At 42.6% G+C, this 20,696-nt stretch overlaps 1 protein-coding gene across 1 annotated transcript; it reads right to left on the minus strand.

The window, feature by feature from the left end:
- Positions 1 to 14,241: 14,241 nt before the first annotated feature.
- LOC127184551 (doublesex- and mab-3-related transcription factor C1-like) lies at positions 14,242 to 17,476 on the minus strand. The gene is made up of 5 exons (XM_051140877.1): positions 17,369 to 17,476; positions 16,933 to 17,069; positions 16,029 to 16,083; positions 15,727 to 15,856; positions 14,242 to 14,771 (listed from the first exon to the last, which is right to left on the minus strand). The coding sequence occupies exons 1-5, from the start codon at positions 17,459 to 17,461 to the stop codon at positions 14,659 to 14,661; spliced, it is 528 nt and encodes a 175-aa protein (XP_050996834.1). The 5' UTR covers positions 17,462 to 17,476; the 3' UTR covers positions 14,242 to 14,658.
- Between the last annotated feature and the right edge of the window lie 3,220 nt (positions 17,477 to 20,696).

Below are 20,696 nucleotides of genomic sequence, written 5' to 3' on the forward strand. Positions count from 1 at the left end.
GGCTGAGTACTTTCCCATGATGCTTATCTCCCCCTTAGTGCTTACCTCTCCTTGTTTGTTTGTTTGTTTTTCAAGACAGATTTTTCTGTGTGTAGCCCTAGCTGCTCTGGACTCTCTTTATAGCCCAGCCTGGCATCAAACTCCACCTTTCTGTGTCTCCAAGTGCTTGGGTGTGTTTTTGACATGTGTGGTTTACAGCAGTGGCATCTTCTCCTGCTTTTCTTTTCATCTCCAAAGCTGCGAGCCCCTTGTATAATCGCTCTGGGGCAGGAGAAAGAAGTAGGGAAATTGATCAAGAGTGGGCTGATGTGAAGGGAGGCTTTGTGTCCTTTGCCTGTGCCCATTGTTGCTTGCAAGCTTAACTGTGGGGAAAGCAGCACCCGCATTCTACTAGAGGTTTCCACCTGAGCTCTGTCTATCCAGGGTCCTATACATAAGCCTAATTAAATGTCTGTAATTTACAAAGGAAGACTCAACTTCAAGTATTCTTTTTTGGTATCAGAAAACAGACAAGGGTAGAAACTGGCAGGGGACATTGTGGCTGCAACGGTATTTCAAAATGCAGAGGTGGCTCTAGAGGCCAGCAATGGTTAGAGGCTGCCATAGTTTTCCTTTCAAATTGAGCTCTCTCTGTCTTTGAGTACAGGGAAAATCATCCAGATTTCTGACAATGTTCACATTAAAAGAGAGTATGTTCTGACCATGTGTTCTATGAGGCATAGTATTAAATATGTAGGTGTAACTATGGTCAGACCCTAGCAAGAAAGACACCTAAATGGGAAACACACCAAACCCATGCGTAGTTTTCATTAACAATATATTAAACAATCAAAAAAAAAAAAAAGAAAGAGAAAAAATGCACAAGTGACAAATGTTAATTCGAAAAGAAAAGTTCAACATCGCCAAGTGTGTGATGCTGGTTTTTCTAGAGGAACAGAACTGTGTGTGTGTGTGTGTGTGTGTGTGTGTGTGTGCGCGCGCGTGTGTGTGTTGCAACAACATGGATACATTAGCCTTGTCTGAAACTTGGTATCTGCTCACCCATCAGCTCCAGTAAGGTTCTGAAGGCTTGGAAATATCTTTTGGGCACCTTGCATTCACTACCTACTGTTAGCCTGTCAGCCACAGAGCTAATTCCACAGCACCTTGGAGAAGGTGGGGGCACTGTGCCAAGAGCCTGGAGGTCACCTAGACAGGAGAAAACCTTGGCCAATGATATGGGGAAGGCTTGCTTTGAGCTGGATACAGAGAATGTGGCACAAACCAGTTCTATAGCATGAGTGCTCTTTGGCCTATGCAGCCTGTTGTCTGTCTATATTTCTGGTAAAAATTAATGTAATCCTGAAGGATTTGGAGCCAACAAGAAAGAGTGGTTTTGTAAGGTTTGTTTTGGGGTGTGGTCATGAACATATACCTGGGAGTTTAGGAACAGCTTCTCACTGTGTGTGTGTGTGTGTGTGTGTGTCTGTGTGTTTGTGCATGTGTGTGTGTTTCTGCTAGTGTGTGCATGTATGTGTGTTTGTATATGTGTGTCTGAGCACTCATGAAGGCGTGCAAAATGTACATTTCTGTTTCTTTCTCAGACTGTATCCACATTTGTCTTTAAGACATGGTTTCCTCACTGGCCACCAACTGTCCAAGCATACTAGGCCAACAAGTCTATGAATGACAGAGAGTCACCACTCTCAATTTCTCCCACTCTGGAGTTATAAGCAGACACAAACATTTGTACCAGGCCTTTAGCATAGAGTGTGGGAATGGCCTCACATCCTCATACATGTAAGTCAAATGACTTCCTTAGCCCTCTTCCCTCTCTCTCTGTGTCTGAGTCTTTGTCTCTGTCTCTCTGCCTCTCTCTCTCTCTCTCTCTCTCTCTCTCTCTCTCTCTCTCTCTCTCTCTCTCTCTCTCTCTCATACACACACACACACACACACACACACACACACCACACAAACACACACACATGCCTGCGCTTCTCATAAAATTTGTAGGCATATGTTTTTTATTTAAAGTTAGCAAAAAAAGGTATTAGATGTCACTATGGCATTTGTGAACAAATTATAGTGTAGTAGATGCCTTTCCTTCTTATTCCCATCCACAAGACTATGCATGACCTATACTTGTAACCTTACCACTTCCGTCTCTATTTTCTATTTACCCTTCATTCATTCATTCATTCACTTTCCATCCTGTGTGCTGCACCCTCCTCCTCTCTTCCCAGTGGCCCGGCCCCAACCACAACCACCCCCATTTTCCCTCCTTTTCTCAGATAAAGGGAAGGTTCCCCCGTGGATACCTATCTACCCTGGCACACTAAGTGGCTGAAGGGCTAAGTGATCCCTCTCCCACTGAACCCAGACAAAGCAGCCCAGTAGCAGAATGGGATCCAAAGGGAGGTATCGGAGTCAGTGGCAAGCCCATCCCCACCACGCTCCTGTTGTTACAGGACCAAAATGAAGATCAAACTGTTCATATGCTACATATGTGCAGAGGGCCATGATTAGTCCCTGCATGTTCTTTGGTTGCTGGTTCAGTCACTCTGAGCCCCTGTGGGAACAGTTTAGTTGGCTCTGTAGATCTTCTTGACCCCTCTGGCTCCCGCAGTCCGTCCCTCACTCTTCCATAGGACTCTAAAGTTTGGGTCTCTGTGTCTGCTTCCAAGTGGTGATGGGTGAAGCCCCTCAGAGGACAGATATGCTAGGCTTCTCTCTGTAATCACTGAGGAGTAACACTCATAGTCTCAGGGATTGGTTCTCTGCCATGGTGTGGTTCTCAAGTAGGGCCAGGCTTTGGTTGTCCATCCCCTCAATCATTCCCACAGCTGTAGGCGGGACAAATCTCTGGTCAAAGGTTCTGTGGGTCTTTGGTGTCCTTATCCCTCCTCTGGAAACCCTACCGGGCTATAGGAGGAGGCAAATCAGGCTCCATATCCCCAGGAGGAAGGAATCTCAGGAGGATGACCCCAATAGACTTCCTGGAGCCCCCGTATCCCAAGTCTTTGGCACAACCAAAGGATGCCCCATACCTCTGATTTTTGTTCTCTTGAGGAGCCCTCTGTGCCCACCCCGGCTCTCCCTACTCCTAGTCTCCCCCGCTGGTCCCATTCCCATGCCTTCTTCTACTCAGTTCCCTCCCTCCATTCTCATCCAATGCCTACTTTATTTCCCCAACTGAGTAAGATTCAAGTGTCTTCTCTTGAGCCATCCTTATTACTTAGTTTCTTTGGGTCTGTAGATTGCAGCCAAGTTATCCTGTTTTTTATGGCCAGTGTCACTCAGGATGATCTTTTGTCATTCCATCTATTTGCCTGTAAATAACATGAATATCTTTTTTAAAAAACAATAGGTGAGTAGTATTTCATTGTACGAATGTACCATACTTTCTTTATCCATCCTTCATCTGAGAGACAGTTAGGTTGTTTCCTATTCTGACTATTACAAATAAATCTGTATGTAGAGCATAGGCATAGATCCATAGTAGAGCAAGTGTACCTGTGGTAAGGTGGAGCATCTTTTGTGTGTGTGCCCAGGAATTATAGCTGGGTGTGGAGGTAGTATTATTCCCAATTTTCTGAGAGTGCTCCAGATTGTTTCTTTCCAAAGTGGTTGTAGCAGTTTGCACTCCCACCAGCAATGGAGGAGTGTTCCACTTGATCCAAATCTTCGCCAGCATGTGCCGTCACTTGAGTTTTTATCTTAGCTATTCTGACGGAATCTCAGAGTCATTTTGATTTGCATTTCCTAGATAACTAAAGGGTGTTGAACATTTCTTAATGTGCTTCTCGTCCATTCAATGTTCCTCTGTTGAGAATTCTCTGTTTTTCCCTGAACCCTATTTTTTTAAGGAAGGTTATTTCATTTGTTGGTGTTTAATTTCTTGGGTTCTCTGTATATGTTCTATATTAGTCCTCTGTCAGATGTAGGAATGGTGAAGAACCTTTCCCAATCTGTAGGTTGCTGTTTCGTCCTATCGACAGTATCCTCTGTCTCAAGGAAGCTTTTCAGTTTCAAGAGGTCCCATTTATTACTCGTTGATCTTACCGCCTGAGCAGTTCTGTTCAGAATGTTGTTTCCTGTACCAATGCGTTCAAGGCCATTCCCCACTTGTTCTTCTATTAGATTTAGTGTATCCAGTTTTGTTGAGGTCTTTGATCCCCTTGGATTTGAGTTTTGTACAGGGTGATGAACATTGATCCATTTTCGTTCTTGTAAAGGCAGACATCTAGTTAGAGCCATAGCATTGGTTGAAGATGCATTCAATTTTCCATTGTATTGTTTTGCCTTCTTTTTCAAAAATCAAGTGTTGGTAGGTGTGTGGGCTTCTTTCTGGGTCTTGGATGAGTTTCCATTGAACAACTTGTTCAGTTTTTAGGACAAAACCTTACTGTTTTGTATTATTATTGCTCTGTAGTACATCTTGAAACAAGGAAGTGTGAAACAAGGATTTATTGTACACAATTGTTTTAGCTATCCTGTTATTTTACCATTTAAGGTAAAGGATTGCTGTTTCAAGGTCTGTAAAGAATTGTGTTGGAACTCTTTGAGAATTGTATTGAGTTTGTACAGTACTTTTGGTATGATGGCCATTTTTACTATGTTTATTCTCCTGATCAAACAGCATGGGAGATCTGTTCATGTTATTTTATCTTCTTCAAATTCTTCCTTCAAAGACTTGAAGTTCTTGTCATACAAGCCTTTCCATTTGTTGGTTAGAATCACACCAAGATATTTGTCATTATTTTTGTCTATTGTGAATTGTGTTGTTTCCATAATTTCCTTCTCAACCCTTTATAGTTTATTTAATGAAGGGCTACTGATTATTTTTTAGTTGGTTTTGCATCTAGCCTCTTTGCTGAAAGTGTTTATCAGCTGTAGGATTTCTCTGGTAGAATTTTGGGTGTCATTTATGTATACTATTGTATAATCTGTGAATGGCAATATTTTGACGCTTTCTTTTCCAATTTGTGTTCCCTTGATCTCATTTAGTAGGCTTATTGCTCTAGTTTGAACTCGAAGTTTTAGTGATATGGAGAGAGTGACGAGACTTGTCTTCTCTCTGATTTTAGTGTAATTGCTTTAAGTTTCCCACCACTTAATTTGATGGTGTCTATTGGCTTGCTGTATATTGCCTTTCTCACATTTAAGTATCCGCCTTGTATCCGTGATCCTTCCAAGTCTTTGATCATGAGTGTGTTTGGGATTCTCTCAAAGGATTTTTATGCATCTAATGATATGCTCCTGTGGTTTTTAAATTTCAATTTATTAATATGGTGGATTCCATTGGTGGATATTCGTACGCTGAACCGTCGCTGTAATCCTGGCATAAAGCCAACTTGAATATGGTGGTTGTTTTTGATATGTTCTTCAACTGGTTTGTGAGTATTTTATTGAGTAATTATTTTGATTTTTTTTTTTTTGAGACTATGTGGGTGACTACGCCAGGGTATTTATTGAGTATTTTCGCATCTATGTTCACAAGGGAAATGGGTCTGAAATTCCATTTCTTGGTTGAATCTTTGTGTGGTTCAGGTATCAATGTTACTGTGCTAAGACCAACAGGCCCAGGGCCTTTTTTCTCTTGGTTGGGAGACTTTTCATAGCTCTTTCTGTTTCCTCAGTGGTTGTAGGTCCTTAAAATTGTTTATCTCATCTTGATTTAAAGTTGGTAAGTGGTACCTATCAAGAAAATCATCCGTTTCATTTTGTTTTTCCAATTTTGTGGAGTATGGACTTTTGAAGTAAGACCTAGTGATTCTTTGGATTTCTTCAGTGTCTATTTTTATGTCCCTCTTTGCATTACTGATGTAATTACTTTGGATACTGGCTCTCTGTCCTTAAGTTTGTTTAGATAAGGGTTTGTCCACACTGATGAATTTTTCGAAGAATCAGCGCTTGGTCTCCTTGACATTTTGTAGTGTTGTCTTTGTCTCTAACTGTTGGTTCCATCCCCAAGAATGGTTATTTCCTGCTGAAGACTCGCCTTGAGTGTGTCTGTTTCTTTTTGCTCTAGAGCTTTCAGGCATATTTTTGATTTAGTGGACGAGATCTATCCAATGTCTTCACCAAGGCTCTTAGTGTTACAAACTTTCCTATTAGCACTACTTTCATTGTGTGCCCTAAGTTTGAGGATATTGTGCCTATATTTTCACTGGATTTTGGAAAGTCTGAAATTTCGTTCTTTATTTCCTCCCTAGAGTGGTCTTTGAGTAGAGAGTTGTTCAGTTTCCATGAGCTTGTCCTCTCTCTGTTATTGTTGAATCCAGCCTTAATCCATGGTGTTCTAATAAAATCCGTGGTGTTATTTACTGTGGTGTTTGATATTATTGGGTGGTTTGCATGCCTACCTTCCTGGGCACCACATGAGTGCAGGGACCCCAGAAGCCAGAAGAGCTTGCTGGACCCTCTGGGACTCAATTTGCTGTAGATGACTAAGAGCTGCCTTGTGATGCTCCAGCACACAACAAGAAAATTTGCTCAACCATGTTCATAGCAGCCTTATTCATAATAGCCAGAACATGGAAACAGCCTAAGTGCCCCTCAGTAGAAGAGTGGATAAAGAAACTGTGGTACATATACACTATGGAATACTACTCAGCTATTAAAAACAAGGAATTCCCGAAATTTGTGGATAAATGGATTGAGCTAGAAATGATCATAATGAGTGAGTTAACCCAGAAGCAGAAAGAATCAAATGGTATATACTCACTTATATCTGCATACAAGCCCAAGGGGCATGTCCCACGAAAGCCTTCACTTACCAGGAAACTGAAACAGAGGGGAAGGCATCCTATTGGGACTCTAAATGAGAGACGCATGGGAGAATAGCAAAATAAAAGGATACAGAGGGTCCTAGAAATCTACAAGTAGAACAATATGATAGGCAGATTTGGGACCAGGGGTCCTGCTCAAACTAAGGCACCAGTCAAGGACAATACAGGCGGTAAACTTTAAACCCCTTCCCAGATCTAGCCAATGATCAGAATATTCTCCACAGTTGAGTGGAGAGTGTGATATGACTTTCTCACGTACTATGGTGCCTCACATTTGACCATGTCCCCTGGAGGGGGAGACCTGGTGGCGCTCAAAGGAAGGACAGCAGGTAGCCAAGAAGAGACTTGATACCCTATGAGAATATATAGGGAGAGGTAATCCCCCTCAGGAACAGTCATAGGAGAGGGGAATAATGGGAAAAAGGGGAGGAGGAATGGGAGGATACAAGGGATGAGATAAACATTGAGATGTAACAAGAACAAATTAATAAAATAAAAAAAAAGAGCTCCCTTGTGGGCCCTGGGAAAAGAAGCCAGATCCTCCAGACCAGCAGACTGTGTTCTGATGTGCCTAACCAGCTCTCTGGCACATAAAAATGCTATTGAAATATGGCCTCACTATGTAGCCCCGGATGGGCTTCAACACACTGTGTGGCCCAGGCTGTCTTTAGCCCTCAGCTGCCTTCATGCCTTTGCCTTCTGAGTCCTGGGGTTTTAGGCAGGAGCCCCATGGTGAGCCTTTTCTGGTGTTCTTTCAGCCACAGGGTTGAGCTCCAGTACTTGTATTCTCAGAGTAGAAGACCAGGTGTGGGAAGCAGTATTTGATCCTGGAAACAACTCTACAAACAGGGATTTTACTGGATTGCCCTTGCTAGTGGTTTGCGTATGCCATACCAATATCTGTAAGTTATTATATGCAGTGTACCAGCTGGACAAACAGGGAACCCAGAGCAGAAGAGTAAGGATTGATCAAGTGTTCAGTACAAGGTCCAGGACTATTCTCATGAGAAAAGCAGACTGCTATCCTTGAAAAGGGGTATAAACTGGTTTTCATGTAGGATTTGTTGTTTTCCTTGAAAGATATAAGGTAGTCTTGCAACTGGAATGCTAGAGAAAAGATACTTCTGTTCTATGTTCATTTACAGCATGAATGCAGCACAAGGATTTGATAAACATTCAATTACTGAAAATTGAGGAGTAAATCTCCAAATGGCTCAAGTTTTACGTCCAAATGTTTCAAAGCCATGGATATGTATGGTACAGGGAGTGAAAGAAAAGTTACCACATTGCTGGATCCAGAACACTGGTCAGATTCTGATGTTTAGCAAGCTTCTTCAACTGTGAGGGCTCCTGCCTTTGTAGGAAAAGTAGATTTCCTGACAGATTGTTCTGGATGATTCCTCTGTTTTCTTTACTCTGCCTCTTTCCTTCCAGATCATCATCTTTGACCAAAGAAAGGATTTATTTCACAGTAAATCTTTCAGATGTTTCTTTCTGAAGACATAACTGCTCAGCCTCTTCTGACTTTTTTGTGACCAAAAAAAGACTTTCTCAACACTGATGTACATATATTTGCAGACTAGATTTCCATTCCTCTTGTAAGTGGACCACTCTTCAGTGGAAAGACAAGCATTCAAAACTGTCTATGGTGCTGCAGCTCTTGGGAGGCAGAAGCAAGAGGATCTCTTTGAGTTCCAGGCTAGCCTGGTCTACAGAGTGTGTCTAGGACAGCCAGGGTTACACAGAGAAACCAGCAAAAACAATATGATTTCCCATAGTTTTTAAAAACAGCCTTAGTGTTTGTACCCCCTGTATTTCCTTCTCCATCCATGTCTCTCTTCTACTCCCCACAAATTTTTCCTTTCTCTTCTTTGATAACACCTGTGCCCTACTATTCCTCTCTATTGAAGCCCCACACCCTGATTTCCTTTCACTTTTTTCTGCAGTTATACCACTTGTTATAATCACATATAAAGATTCAGAGCTAGGATCCAAAAATAAGAGCAAACCTGTGGCATTTTTATATTTCTGGGCCAGAGACTACCTCACCCAGTGTAACGGTTTTTAGATCCATCCATTTACCTGAAAATTCCATTATTTCCTTTGTCTTTATAGCTGAATGGTATCTTGTGCACTTTTAATCTGGTTCCATTTCTAGATATTGTAAATAGAGGAGAAATCAATATAGCTGCAAGTATCAGTGGAGTAAAATGGTGTCTCTTTTGGGCATATGTCAAGTAGTGGCATAGCTTGGTCATACAGTAGATTTGTCCTTAGTTTTTGGTAATTATTCATACTGATGTCCAGATGGGCTGCTACAACTTGCAATTCTACTAGCAGTGAGTGAGGGTCCCTGTTTCCCTGCATGTTTAGAAATATTTGCTGCCAGTTGTTCTCTTGACCTCAGCTAGCCACTCCAAGGTAAGATGAAGTCTAATAGCCCTTGTAATTTGTGTTTCCCTAATTGCTAAGATGTTTCTTAGTCACTGTTCTTCTTCTGAGAACTCTTTGTTCAGAACCACAGTCCAATTGTTTTCTTGGCTCTTTGATTTTCATTTCAGCTCTTTATGTGTTCTGGATAATAATCCTCTATCAAACATGGAGTGAACAAGGATTCTCTTCCAATCTAAGGATTTCCTACTTACTAGATTGTTTCTTTTGTTGTATAGGTCACCCAAGCCCCTTGAAATTAAAGTCTCAACATCAGACATGAGCTACAGGTTTTAGCATTTACCTTACTTGGTTATGCTCTTGTTTTTGATCCTCTGTTCTTTTCTTTTCTTTTCTAGTTTTTGGGGAGCAGGGGGGGCATTGAGACAGGTTTTCCCTGTGTAGCCTTGGCTGTCCTGGACTCACTTCGTAGACCCGGCTGGCCTTGAACTCACAGCAATTCACCTGCCTCTGCCTCCCAAGTGCTGGGATTAAGATCCTGTATTTCTTCAATCTACTCTCATTTCTCTATTTTGGAATAGTAATGTATATTCTGTGTCACTATATATTTGAAGTACATAGCTTTCCTTTTTTATTTTACAGGCAGTTCAATTAAGAAATTTCCTTGGAGCTAGCTGAGAGAACAGGAGATCCTGCCCCTCACCACCTGTGGCACTCTGGAGACTGGGCCCTTACACCTGGGCAGCACAACTGACCCTGTTGGCAAAGGCATGGGTGAGCCAATATTGAGGACAGAAGCAGGGGAGGGCTGGTCCTGCCACTCATTAGCTGTAAGGTAGCATGGGTGCAGGAGAGATGCCATATCTCCCTTGCTCTTTTCCACCTGCAGCAGGAGGGAGAAATGGCTCAGCACCTTGCCAGATACAGTGCTCAGTAGGGAAAGCAGGCCAGGCACTTGCCTGGGCAACACAATAGAACTTGGCCTGATGGCATGGGTGAAGGTGAGCCTACTTCAAGTGCATAAGAGCAGAAGTTTCCCTGCCTTTTCTTGGCTGTGGTGAGCTAGCTGGGTCAAAACTGGAGAACTCTCCCAGGTTGTGTGGGTACAGGAAAGCTGGAAAGCTGATCAACTTGGCTACCACCCAGGCCCAAATCCATGGCTTTGAGTTGGCCCACCCCAACATCTATCCCATGTAGGGTCTTCTGGAGCACATGGTAGGGCCGGTCCTGCCGAACCAAAGCTGTAGGATCTCTATGATTCAGGGCAACAACAGGATATCTGAGAGGAGTCCTGGTCAAGACCAAGGATCAAGTATTGATAGAGTAGCAGTAGCCAGAGGCCTTGAACCTGACCAGTGACTTATTACAATGAACATTTGCAAATAAAGATGTGTGTAGAAAAGGGTAGTCTGTGTGACACACTGTGATACACTACAGCTTCCACAGCAAGACACTTTTTTGTTTGTTTGTTTTGTTGGGTTTTTTTAATTTTTATTTTGTGGAGGAGGTTTCAAGGCAGAGGATGAATAGGAAGGAACTGAGAGATACATGAGATTGGAGTCCATGATGTGAAATTCAAAGCATATGAAGAAAAAAAATTTTAAAAGACAGGGTGACTTATAGGTCCTGGTGTTTTATCACAGCAACAGAAAAGTAATTAATACAACTTATAAATGTTATTGAAGGCTTGCTTCCATTTTCAAGTCATCAAGAGATGCACAGCTGTGGTTTCCTGTAGGCATAGGGCCACAGCTTTACAAATCACCTTAATGTGACATCAGAGAGTAAGTTCTGAGGTGATAACAATTGGGATATAATCTGAATAAATTATAATAAAAGAAAAAAGATCCGCTGAGATCCCCAGTGCTGTTTCAGGGAATGGGCTGTGTCCCTTCCTGATCCTTGCTATACAGTAGAGCACAGGAAAGCTCAGGATCCTTTTGCTTGTTGGCCACAAGAGGGTCCATGACGTGCTAAAAGGTATTCGACTTTATCAAATTCCTAGTATGAGCCTAATATCCAACTGCTTACCTCTCAGGATCTTTACCTGGGAGGTTTTCCCTACCTGTCATTTTTAGCAGTGAGTATGTGTGGGCAGTCTCAGTGGGAAATATGACCTAACTTATATGATCAGCTGATGATCAGTGAAAATTCCAATTCTATGTTTTTCTGTTGCTTGCTTTTTTAGATTCCATGGCATCAAAATTGGAGGATTGATTTGAAACCAATCATTTATATGCTTCACAAGGTTATATTCAAATGGTATAACTCAATCCTTTCCTTTAGTTATGCATTGCATTGATTCCTTATATTAGACCACTCCTTCAACGGGTATTTAAGTGTGCCAGGACTTACATTTCTAGTGTTTTGTTTGTATGTGTTCTTCTGGAAAGTGAATTTCTTACCATTATAGATATTAACACACATGTGTTGGTGCTATGTATCTCATATGGATTTGTACTGCTTGACTTGACCAGGTAATATATTAATCATTCAAATGTTTCTCCATGTGTTGACAAAGTGATCAGTAACCATACATGGATATGTGTGAATACCATATTTGACTGATACCATATTTGATACAATTGTTACACAGATTTGGAGAGTTGCTGTACTGTTATGTCAATATCATACTATTCTAAAGCAGGTTATTTCAATCACAATTAATCACAAATTAAATTATTTTCAAATCAATGGCTTCTATAATCAAAAGGCCTGGTATAAAACAGCAGTAATATTTCACATGCATCTTGTTCTTAGAAAAGGCAGACAAATTTAAATTCAACAGCTCTTTATTTCCTTTTTGTGCCTTCTTAATTCTTTTTAGGTAACTTTTAAATGATGTGATTGCCAAGTGCATTCTTTCCATGTGTCTTTCCAATGTGTCTTTTTGGGGAATTGACGTCTCCATCCAAAGGCCTTGGCACCCTTGTCAAAAGTCATTTGACCACATGGATGAGAATTTATTTCTGTACAATATGTTTTTCTCCTGGAGTGTTTGTCTTTCTGTACACCCATACCAGAATACTGTGATAATTGGAGCTTCATAATGTGGTGTAAATAAGAAAGTGTAAGGACTGGAGGGGAGGCGCTTATTGTTCTTGCAGGGGACTTGCATTAAATTCCCAGCACTCACATGGTGGTTCATAAACATCTGTAACTCCAGTTCCAGGGGATCCCATACCATCTTCTGAAGCTCCACAGGCATTAATTATCGGTGTAGAATATATACATACATGCAGACAAAACACTGACACATAAAATACAATAACCTAATGAAATAAAAATTGAAAAAATCAGATGTGAGTCCTCCAGATCTGACTTCTTTATTCACTTTTTGTTTCTTTTTTGGACATTGTTTTAACTCTCTGTGTTCTCTTTTAACTTATCAAATACAGATATGATGTTTTTTAATATCATTCAGGAGGTTCCTCCTGACCCTGGGTGTAGATTCCAGATTATGTTGTTGTAATTGTTTCATCCTTGAATGTGTGTGTGTGTGTGTGTGTGTGTGTGTGTGTATGTGTGTCTTTTAATGTTTTGTTAGGATTTGAGAGTTTATGGAGAACACTTTTCCAAAATTGCACACTGGCTTGGTGTACAGGAAGACCACTGCCAGTTGGCCAGAGGTTCAGTCACCTGCATAATGTTTACTAGTTTCTTATTTCCAAAGTGTCTGCGTTTAGACATGCAGCACTTATATGCTGCTGGCCCCTATTATAAGGGGCTTCCAACTGCCAATCAACTTCCTTCACACTTCCAAGTCTGGCAAGATAGAAGCTAGTTTGTCATGTTGCTGCTAAATAAGCCAGAACATTGACTCCATCGGCCAGTCAACCATGCCAATCCCAGCACAGGGGCTAAGTGTTCCAGATTTTTCTGGGTTGTTCTACATTTGGAATAGAAAAGATGGGGCTTAGAGATACATGCTTGAGAATTTTCCTTCACCCATGACTAGAATTCTTTCTTGTTTTTTATCATGGTGCCCATGCTATGCTTTCTTCACTGACTTCCACACTTCTAACAGGTCTTAGAGACCATGTGTTCTTGACCATCATGATATGAATTCTACCTACTTTGGATAATGCTTAACATATAGTGTTTGTATGACTGGATGTCTTCTTCACACTTTATCTGAATATAAATTTCAATTGGATTTCAAATAAAAAGTTAAATGCAGCCTTGGGAGGCACAAGCAGGTGGATCACTGTGAATTCGAGGCCAGCCTGGTCTACAGAGCGAGTCTAGGACAGTCAAGGCTATATGGAGAAACCCTGCCTCGAAAAACAAATATACAAAAAGAGTTAAATGCAGATAAAGGTTAAAAGTAATCATACAAGAATTGCATGCACCATACCTCTGAGCATTCAGAATGGGAACCACTGCCTAGTGGTACCTATCCAATCCAGAAGGAATAACTCAGCTATGGGACCAACATATTGTGAGCATGCATAACATGTATAGCAGGACCTTGGCTCTCCCTCACATCCTCCCTCAGGAATACTTGACCTTAACCAACTGTCACTGGGGAAGGATGGACTTAGGGTCATTTATCCAGGTCAAGAGAGTAGAAGAAAAGTGAGGTGTTTTCCAGTCTTGCTCCATATCCTAACTGATTTTGTATGTTGATCTTTCGGCCATCAGATGGAAAATATCAGAATTCTGTTTAAGAGAGCATCAGGAAAAAAAGGGAGCAGCAGGCATAGATATCATCTGTAAGGTGCAATGAAATGAGAAGAGGCATGGAGAGAAATGGGGGCAAATGAGTGTATCCAACAAAGTCCAGTTGAGATTTCTGTCTGTCTGGTAGGGTCTCTATTTCTGCACTGAGTTTGAAAATTATTAGAAGACACAGAACGTCATTCATAGATGAAGGAGCCCACTAAATATTGCATAATGTTGGCTTGGGTAGCAAATAAAGGTGCTGTGCAGTTGTGAAAGACATTTTGACTCATGTTTGCTCTTTTTAACTTCTTGCTCTAGGCTTTAATAGAACTTTTAGATAACTGGTTAACAAAGTAGTCTCCCTTCATATTTAACATGTGGTGCTTAATTTAAAAAACATACTTCTTAATGCCTTACAAAATTATTTATTTTTGTTAACACACAAATCTAGATGCAATGTGAAAATCTTCATGTTTCCACATGCATGTATAAGTACAGTAGTGCACAGGTATGTGTGCGATTGCACACAAAGAAAAACACTGGCATTTGATACCACTCAGAACCCCACTGATAGATTGATTGATCACATTAGATTGCACAAAGCATTTTATAAGACACATAAAAAGCCCCAGCTTCCAAAGAAATAAGGGATGGGGGTAAAGAACATAGGACAGCCAAGTAATTGCCCTACATCATAAAAAGGATCTGAAAGCTTATAAAATACCTGAATGCTTAAAAAACACATTAAGCACTTTGGACAGGAGCCATTTTGCAAGTTCAGAAATAGGAATCAAACAGGCAGTGGTCTAGCGAGGCCTCACAGTCTGGGTTCTTAGGTCAAGAGGGACATGCAATCCAGATGTCCAGAAGGCAGTGAACCAGAGCTGGCAGGCCGTGGTGGCATAGAGGGGCTGGCCAGCTGCAGTCCCCTCTCTCCAGCAGGACCTGAAGACAGAAAGCCAGAGGCCAGAGACAAATCACATCTATGATCCTCCGCTGAGCTCTTTCCTCACTTTTGTTGTGTCTCACAAAATCTCTGATTTGTCAATGAGGCCAGGAGTATGCACATGCCCATCAGAATGTCTTATCTTTGGTATTAACACTACCATCCCTCAGTCACAGCCAACAATCCCTTTTGGTCAAACATGGGGTCTCTAGATATGATTGTCACTGAGTCAAGGAAATTATTAATCTCCTCACCCCACAGATTTGATGGCCCAGCTGACATCACTTACTCCTCTAGACCTCAGTGGTAATCTCTGCAGCTTGATTCGTTGCCACTTGTTTCAGTATGTCCACCAAGAGTGGCTTCCCAAGCATAAACCAGTCTCCGTTGGTGTTTTTTGTCTCATCAGTGCCCACCAGACTTTCATCTCAGCTTCCTCAGCCATGTAATACTCCTCTGAGCTCATGAAGCCCTTGCAGTCTGAGTGAGCCACTGAAACTCACTGGTAAAATTTAGAAGGCTGCCCAGGCTCCTTACCTACATGAGAAATGCCTGAAGACAGAATCCTGATCTCCATTTCCAACCCTTTATCCCCTGTGCATGTCCTTCCAGTGCTCCTCAGTCTCCAGTGGACTGGGACACAACCATGCATTGGGAACCACTGCATCCCCTTCTAATCCTTCTACTTGATACACTGCCATCACTGGAGAAAGACATGGCTTCCTCAGGAACCTCGGTCTACATGATTTTTTATGTCAGGACACTGGGCTTTTGTTATTCAGCAAAACATTCAGCAACATAAAGATTCACCCAGTAGTTCTTAGGCACTGTCTCTGAAGTCAGCCTTAGGAACTCAGGTGCTTGGTTCTAAGGTGGTTAAAACCACCAACTCTGGGTTCCCAGCTACCAATAGCTCACCACACAGATTCTCACCTCCCAAATATCCCTACATACCTGGCATGCCACAAGGCTGGTGACGTGTCTGAGAAGAATTTTTCAGAGCCAGCAGAGCTTCAGCAGCCTCCAGCATCTCCTGCCACTCTAAGGCAGCAGAAACTGAAGCCTGGTTGGAGGCACTGGGGCCCTGCAGAAGAAAGGGTGGGAGAATAAATACTAGGGAAATAATACCTGTCCTCCCTTCTGATGAGTATCCCTGTAAGCACCCAGTTTCTCCCGGCTGCTCCCACCCACCCCCGCCTCCACTCAAAAAAGCTTGTTGCCTCCCATTGTTCTGAATCCCATGTCTTTGCCAGGACCTGTGGCTGCAGTAGCATAGCATCAGTGGTGGGCTGAAGAATCAGGCTTGGGAACCTGGAAGTAGAAGAGGAGGGGGCAGGGAATTGAAAGTTTTCATGGAAATATACTACCAGTACACAGAGTAGCAGGGACTTGCAACACTGAGGTCTGGGAATCCAAATGAGTACATGGATACTTATCCTTGTGCTTTGGGCAAGACCTTTATATTGGTTAACTCATTTTCCTTTCTGTCTCTTGTTTTTTCCTTTCTGTCTCTTTTTACCTGCATTTCTGAGACAATAATTTGTACTGGCTTTTCCCTCACAGGCCTACAGTGAAGATGATAATGAATCACAATATTTATGTTGTAGTCTAAAAGTCACTGAAGGTATGTGAGAATCATCTCTTTTTAATGGCTATATATTGCCTCCATTTTACCCAATCACCTCTGGTCAGGAAACACAATGCAGGTTCACCTCTAGGAAATATTTTCTGATGGCCTCTAGAGACTCCCCTGGTCCTGGTGGTCCTCTTTATAGTGCTCTCAGATTTCAAGAGGACCTTCTTTCTCTGTCTCTCAAAAAGCAATAACATTGTCAACACTTTTGAGGGTCTCCTACATGGTAGACCTTGTATTAGTCCTCCTTTTTAATGCTATGGATATAACCTTTGTTCACCAGTACACTTGTTGGGAAACAGAGGCTTGGAAAAATATAGTCACTTGCCCAGACTCTCATGAATAGAAAGGGTCAAATCTGGCAATGTTCTCTCTTGCCTCTCTGACCAAGGTGCTGCCTTCTCCTTCCTCTACTCTGTCACCTCCATCTTCCTATTGTCATCCTCCTGATTCTACCTCTCATGGTACTAGGCACAAAGTTGGAAACCCAGAAACATGGTGCACTCTGTCTTCCTTGTTCTACTCACATGCTTGGCATGGCAGAGGGCCCATGGGGCTCCCCAGAAAGGGACACCGTCAGATGTTGCCCCATGGTCTCTGGGGTATATGGCACAGATGTTGTTTCTGGGACCTGACTCAGCAGGACAGGCCCTTGGCAGCTCTCCTGAAGGGACAGAAAGCATAGATAAGAATCGCACACACAGATGCCTATGAAGAGATTAAAGGAGGAGCATACCTTTGGATGAAAATAAGAACACAGACTGCAGAGCTGTGTAAACCTTGAAGACTATACAACTTTACTTTTTACTTTGATTTGAGAACCCTGAGGTCCAGGGAGAAGTGATTCCTCCAGTGCTACAAAAGGAGCCACTCCAGGGTTGGAAACCATCTTTGGGATGGGGTAGAAAGGGTCTGCACAATGGCTGAGGGGGGAATCCCCCTTAGGCAATGGACTTTCCTTACCTCCTGGGTTGCTGTGCCAACCTGGGCTTGGAGCTGATGCACAGCATTCTTTCCAGCTGTAAAATAAGAGTCACATTTGGGTTGATACCTCATCCCCTGCCATGCTTTCTCAGGAATATCGCACACCCATTATGCTGTTACTGAACTTTTTAGCTCCCTGGTGCTTAGTAAACACTTGGGACCTGACACTGACTTTTTTTCACACACCAGAGCATTCTTGAGGAAAGTTATACTGCAAGTCAGTGATGGACTGGTGGCAGAACAACTCATGTTCCCTTCCCCCAGTTCAGGCACCCTATCTAGTAAAAGACACTTACTGCGAACTGCTTCTTCCACAGTCAGTTTCTTGACATGCATGTGCGATTTAGGGGAAGCAGCCATAATCCTTCTCTGTCTCTGAACCAGGCGTCTCTTTACCTGTGTGCCCTGATCCTTCTTGGAGGCACTCACAGCAGAAAAGGCCTTAGGTGTCTCCCTAAAATGGGGGGGGGGCAGATTGAAGACTTAATGTTACGTCCATATAGAAGAAGCCTGATCATTTCCTTTTGCAGACACTATACACAGGAAAAAAGGCACAATGTTGACATTCCAAAGACTTGAAAAGGCAGAAGTGATTTTGTCACCTTACTTGGACTGTGATGTCATGGCTGTAACAGCTGCCCTATTCAGACTAAGTTGAATCTTTCAAGTTGCACCAGTTGCCATATCTTGCCTCACTGAAATGCAATACCACACAGGTCTCATGCATAGCTGGTTTTATTCCTGACCAATTGGACAAAAAGCTATAGCAATCTGAAAAGAGATTTTGTAGGTCCTGTCCAAGATGGAGGTGCTATATCAGCACCTATATCTGATTTACTACACGGAGACCAGGGACTTGAATGGAGCCACAGATTGCTAAATATACAGAACTGTAGGTGAGTGGGGTCCTGCACAGAGCAGACCACCAGCAGTCCTGGCCCTGGGTCAAGCAACAGACCACAGAGGTCCTGAATCCACTCTCCAGATGCTCGAACGGAACCCACCTGCAGGCTACAGGTGGCAGATAAAGCCTGAATTCAGTGTGTGGGTTGGTGCTGGAGCCTCTGACCTGTGGAAGTCACAGGGAAACAGGGAAAACTGCCCTTGCCCCCATCCACGTGCCCCACGCAAATTTGCCGAGGACCCTGGGCCACGTGGAAACACAGGCCCAGGCAACTGGTCCAACTAGCTCAGAGACAGTGCACTCAGCCTGCGGGGCAGAAAGGGCCCAAATTAGAGCTGAATGCAGGGTACTGAGTGGTTGGGTCCACCTAGCTCAGAGTGAGCGGAGCACAACCCAAGGGGCCAAACAGGCCCACTTTGGAGCAGAGTGCAGGGGACAGAGTCTGCAGATCCAAGCAGTAAGAACCCAGCTTGGACACTTCACATAGCCCCAGCAGGATCTCCCATGGGGCTGGGTCCATCTAGCTCAGTGAGAGCACGCACAGCCCGTGAGGTGGAACAGGCCCAAATTGGAACTGGAATCAGGGTACTGAGCCTGCAGAACTGAGCAGTTAGAACACAGTGTGGACACTTCACACAGCCCCAGCAGGATCTCCCACACTCTTGGGAAAGGCTGAACACCCCTGAGGTGTCTATACGCTGATCTAAAAGGCACCAATATCTCAGTGGGTCTGAGCCGGGTAAGGTCTTGACTACAGGGCTGCAGGAAGTGCAGGCAACTGGGAGCAACTTGCCCAGCCAGAGCTTGGCAGCCTCTATCTGAGATGCCATAACAGGTGGCCTGAATCACACCACTAACATGAAAGGGACCAGTCAGAAACCTATCTCTGCTGAACCAGCACAAAGCCTAAGGTGTAGAGCAAAGTCTCCAGGAGTGGAAACTAAGCCAACTGCCTGTCCCAGGGAAAAACTCCCTGATCCCCACAGGCAAGAGCAGCAATCTATAATCATTCACCAATTATCCACTCTCAACAACCAGTGAAGGACAGCAGAAGCCACACCCCATCAACAGAAACAACAAAATGACTAAAGGACAGCATAAGAACATAAACAAAAACCAAAACAGTTTGGCATCTCCAGATCCCAGCTATCCCAAAGAAAACACCCCTGAGGATCCAAGCACAATCAAACTACAAGAAAGCAACCTCAAATCCTTAGTAAGGAAGATGATAATGGAAGAAATGAATGAAATCCATTGGTTGCAGGAGGATGCAACCAAGCAGGTTGAAGACATAAGAGACATATAGAGAGGCACTGGAAGAATTTCAGGAAAATACAAACAAACAGATGAAGGAAATCAATAAAATGCTTCAAGATCTGAAGATGAAAATGGAATCTATGATAAAGGAACACACAGAAGAAAAATGTGACCGAGAGGCCTTAGAGAAGAAAGCAACCAACAAAGAGGTGACCTTCTCTAACAAAATCCAAGAAATGGAGGAACGAATTTGGGGACTTGAAGGTACAAGCATAGAACTCGAAACAACCATCACAGAAAATGCTAAATCAGAAAAGTTCCTGACACAGAAAATCCAAGAAATCCAGGACACCAAAAAAGACAAAACCTGAGAATAATAGGCATCGAGGAAAGAGAAGAAGCCTGACTCCATGGCCCAGAAAATATCTTCAATAAAAATCATAGAAAAAAGTTTCCCAATCTGAAGAAGGAGATGCATATGAACATTCAAGAGGCCTATAGAATACCAAATAGAATAGACCAAAAAAGAAAATCTTCCTGCAAAATAATAATAAAAACACAAAATACCAGACACAAGTCAGTTAGAAGAAAAAATGGGAAGAGTCTGGAACACATTGTCACAGAAGACAACTTCCTGAACAGAACACCAACAACCCAGGACTTAAGGTCAACAATTAATAAATGGGACCTCATGAGGCTGAGAAGCTTCTGTAAGGCAGGAGACAATGTCAAGAGAACAAAGCGACAGCCTACAGACTAGCAAAAGATCTTCACCAACCCTACATCTGACAAAGGTCTAATATCTAAAATATATAAAGAGCTCAAGAAATTAAACACCACCAAACCAAATAACCCAATTGAGAAATGGGGCTCAGAACTAAACAGAGAATTCTCAACAGAGGAATATCAAATGGCTGAGGCTCCACACACATTCACATGTGGGCATTACTAAGTAAGGTTGTTTGTTTGTTTAGATATAAAGTTGGGAGAAGATTGTGCTGATGGAGTTTGAGGGGCTAGGGAAGGTTGCGGTAGATATGATCAATATACATTGTGTGTGTGTATAAAATTGACAACGAATAAATAAAAATATTAAAAAATATAAAATAAAAAAAGAAATGCTCAACCTCCTTAGTCATTAGGGAA

Source organism: Acomys russatus, chromosome X (assembly GCF_903995435.1).
Source record: "Acomys russatus chromosome X, mAcoRus1.1, whole genome shotgun sequence".
NCBI classification, from domain to species: domain Eukaryota; kingdom Metazoa; phylum Chordata; class Mammalia; order Rodentia; family Muridae; genus Acomys; species Acomys russatus.